Raw genomic sequence first — 3,371 nt, forward strand, 5'->3', positions numbered from 1 at the left:
ACATGCAGTACTTACCAGATTATTTGAGACCGTTGCTGGCAGACACTTCAATAACGCCAGACTGAAGCATATTCTTATGATGTAAAGGTTTCGTGTACAGCTTAATTTAGCATAAAGAATCCTTTGACACTCTACCGGTCCATCACCAATACAAGAGGACACTTTTCCAAATACAAAAATGTACATAAAATTATCATGCAAAGGAATGTTCTACACGTTTTCCTTCTTTCAAGCATCGTTCTACCGAGCATCTTGTCTGAGCATGTCGCCACATCCAGCACATCCTGAATTGTTGCAATGGTCCGCTTGCAACTACAACGTAATGTGAACTCTGTTTCAACCTTATTTTAAACATTTACATATGAATGACTCAAAACTAGCATGTATTATTCAAAACTGTACGATTCTATCATATGAACGAAAGACAATAATTTGGTTGTAGAAAAAGACATCAGTATTGACAAAATACCAGTAGACTGTTAAGTGTATGAACTTAAAGCGACGTGTTTACAGAAAGTCGGAAGTACAATTTTCATATGTCACATATTAAAAAACAACATCGTGGGTTTACACCATGGAGCGAAAAACAGTTATGATAAAGGCATACATTTTCGTTTATGAATTATCATATTAATAAACATTTAAAGAGTAATAGACAGGCAGTTGAATAATTTGGATTGTTTCTGTTGATTTCCTTAGTAAAGTTTATTTGTTATTATAGTTATACTGGAGCTCTTTTGTTTTGATGTTAACATTTTTCGATTAAAAGCGCGAACTTAAATAAATCCAAAACCTGTGATCAATTGTTTGAAAACATAAAAATAAACCAAAATCACAATTGTAGTAAACAATCGTGATACATCGACTATCTCCGGAATCTTGATTTGTTAAATAAATCGTCTGCTGATTCAGAGTGTTCTAGTAGAATGTAGCCGATTCTTTAATTGCGATAATAACGCCAAATTTTGATTTCAAGATGGTAAACAAACCAAAAAAGTGACAGATACTGAGATAGATCTGACTGAACGATTAGGGTTCAAAGTGACCATGCATTATTATGATTATAGCTAACATAGCTCTTCAATTACAGATATTGTAGACCAGTATGTTTGGTAATCTATTTGCCAAGACGACAACCACTATAGCCACTGGGGGCAGTGACACAAGTGGTGATGCTGCTAGTGCAGGATTTACGACCTTGATACTTATAGTGAACGTTAGCAGGGCGAATTCTAAAAGTGTGCGTACTAGACAAATTATTAGCGTTACTTCATTTTCGTCACAAAATCTGTTGGTGCCATTATACTTTCGATATTGTTATAATTAGGGATTAAAACAGGCTTATAATTAGTGATTAAAACAGGCCAGTTTATTCAAGGATAACACATTATCTTTCCGGAAACTGTTTGCAGCCACCCCTGTGTCAAAGTGTTTGGGATCAGTTCTTCTTGCTACATTGATCTTTTTACTGCTCTATCAGAAGTTCTTGATTATTGCCTTTATTCATGGCTGTGTGATATACACACTACAGCTTAAACCTTTAAGAAATTGGCCCAAACTGAGCATTGAGATTAAACAGTTTAACCCGATTAAACAACTTCTGAAGTCAATCTGACACTTATTTTATGGTATGTTATTAATGTCACCTCTTTCGCTACACAATTGTTAAATATGTAAAAATTTGTATGTTTGCAGGATGAAGCTCACGTCGTTGCCACAGAGCTTGAGAATCTGGCAGCTAAAATGGCAGTTCCAAATTTGTCTATGGTAAACCATGTTTATGCCTTTCCCTCGGAGTTTGTTAAGGTACAGATGCATCTACCAAACACTATGGGTTTGATGATTTTTAACTTAATTTAATTGGCCATATTTTAATGTCTTTATTACTTCAATGTCTAAGGAGGCAGATAGGGATGCCCCTTATTTGTTTTGTGTCATTGAGGAGTTAATGCCTACTTTATGTTATTTAGGTACAGATGAGGGATTATCTGTGTCGTGTTGCATACATCTGCATGATGGGATATGAGGTGGAGTTTGCCTGTATTCATGCGGTCAAACTGGCACAGCTGGGCACAAATTATGATAAAAGGATAGGTGTGTGCTGTAAATAACCTTTATGTTTAATTTATAGTGGAAAACAACCATAACACTTTCTGGAATCAAACAAATGTATACTTGTGACTTAATTGTTTATTTTATATTCACAAATCTCTTTAAAAAAAATGTAATTTAAATATTATTATTAAATGCTATTGATATCTTTATAATTAGTGGTAAGTTTAAATTTGAATTTAAACACTAACTGTTATATTTTACTTTTATGTAGAAAATACATTTGATGGCACGTAAAAAATCTCAATACACAAACAGGTTGTCTTTATTTAAGATGCTGATTATGCACATTAAATAAAGCCTCATGAACTGGAGGCTTGAATATGACCTGGGCCTGGGAAAACTGGGCTTAAAGCATGATCATAAAGAATCGTCCTAGATAACCCTATGCAGTCAGCGCAGGTTGATCAAGCACGACACTACGCTTTTATGTAATTTTATGTTTTAAGGAAGTCCTTTCTAAGAGAAAATAAATTTTGGGCAGAATTTTGTGTAATCAAGATGAGGAACTTATTATTGCACGATACCTGGCGTGTTGTCTGCTACTGCACAGAGATCATGACCTTATCCTGCTGCTGATCAATACAATACAGAAGGTGTGGAGGTCCTTGATAGATACATTTACACAGTGTTCTCATTTATTAAACAAGTTGAATAATAAAACATGTACTGCATTACACTATTATTGACACTGGGCTTGGTGTACTTTTTTCTTGTAAAAATAAAATAGAGTTTGATGTTATTGTATCATACATGCAGTATTTCAGGAAAAAATACAAATAACCACATAACAGATTAGATCCACAACCTAATGTATGTATGTAAAGATCAAAGACAATCAGTATGTGAAATGCAATACAATGTCTGACCACCTGTTGTTGATATTTGCAGGATTTGAAGAGCGGCAACATCCTCGACAACCTGGCAGCCATGACACCTGTGCCCAGCTGGTACCTGCTGAGCTGGTCCCCAGCCTTCTACCAATAGTAGTGGCAAAACTTCAGCATCAGAGGTATTTCATGGTTTTGAATAGAAAAATTAGCCTCGCTTTGGGAAAACTGGGTTTAAAGCATTTGCGTAAAGTGTTTCCAGAGTAGCCTTTTGCATAAAGTGTCCTCCCAGATAAGCCTTTTGCGTAAAGTGTCCTCCCAGATTAGCCTTTTGTGTAAAGTGTCCTCCCAGATTAGCCTTTTGTGTAAAGTGTCCTCCCAGATTAGCCTTTTGTGTAAAGTGTCCTCCCAGATTAGCCTTTTGCGTAA

General features: G+C 35.5%; 1 protein-coding gene across 1 annotated transcript; it reads left to right on the forward strand.

Annotated features, from left to right (window-relative positions):
* The first annotated feature begins 880 nt into the window (after positions 1-880).
* LOC127879342 (AP-4 complex subunit epsilon-1-like) lies at positions 881-3,116 on the forward strand. Its single transcript, XM_052426125.1, has 5 exons — positions 881-1,240; positions 1,696-1,767; positions 1,971-2,094; positions 2,562-2,708; positions 3,004-3,116. Exons 1-4 carry the CDS (start codon positions 1,106-1,108, stop codon positions 2,573-2,575), a joined length of 345 nt encoding a protein of 114 aa, XP_052282085.1. The 5' UTR covers positions 881-1,105; the 3' UTR covers positions 2,576-2,708; positions 3,004-3,116.
* The last annotated feature ends 255 nt before the right edge of the window (positions 3,117-3,371 follow it).

Source organism: Dreissena polymorpha, chromosome 4, assembly GCF_020536995.1.
Source record: "Dreissena polymorpha isolate Duluth1 chromosome 4, UMN_Dpol_1.0, whole genome shotgun sequence".
In the NCBI taxonomy this organism is placed as follows: Eukaryota; Metazoa; Mollusca; class Bivalvia; order Myida; family Dreissenidae; genus Dreissena; species Dreissena polymorpha.

What these genes read in the sequence shown, in the direction of transcription:
- LOC127879342 (XM_052426125.1), top strand. Translation starts at nt 1,106, where the DNA reads ATGTTTGGTAATCTATTTGCCAAGACGACAACCACTATAGCCACTGGG. An exon ending in GCAGGGCGAATTCTAAAAGT is followed by an intron (nt 1,241 to 1,695) that starts GTGCGTACTAGA and finishes GTATGTTTGCAG; the next exon opens with GATGAAGCTCACGTCGTTGC. An exon ending in CAGTTCCAAATTTGTCTATG is followed by an intron (nt 1,768 to 1,970) that starts GTAAACCATGTT and finishes TATGTTATTTAG; the next exon opens with GTACAGATGAGGGATTATCT.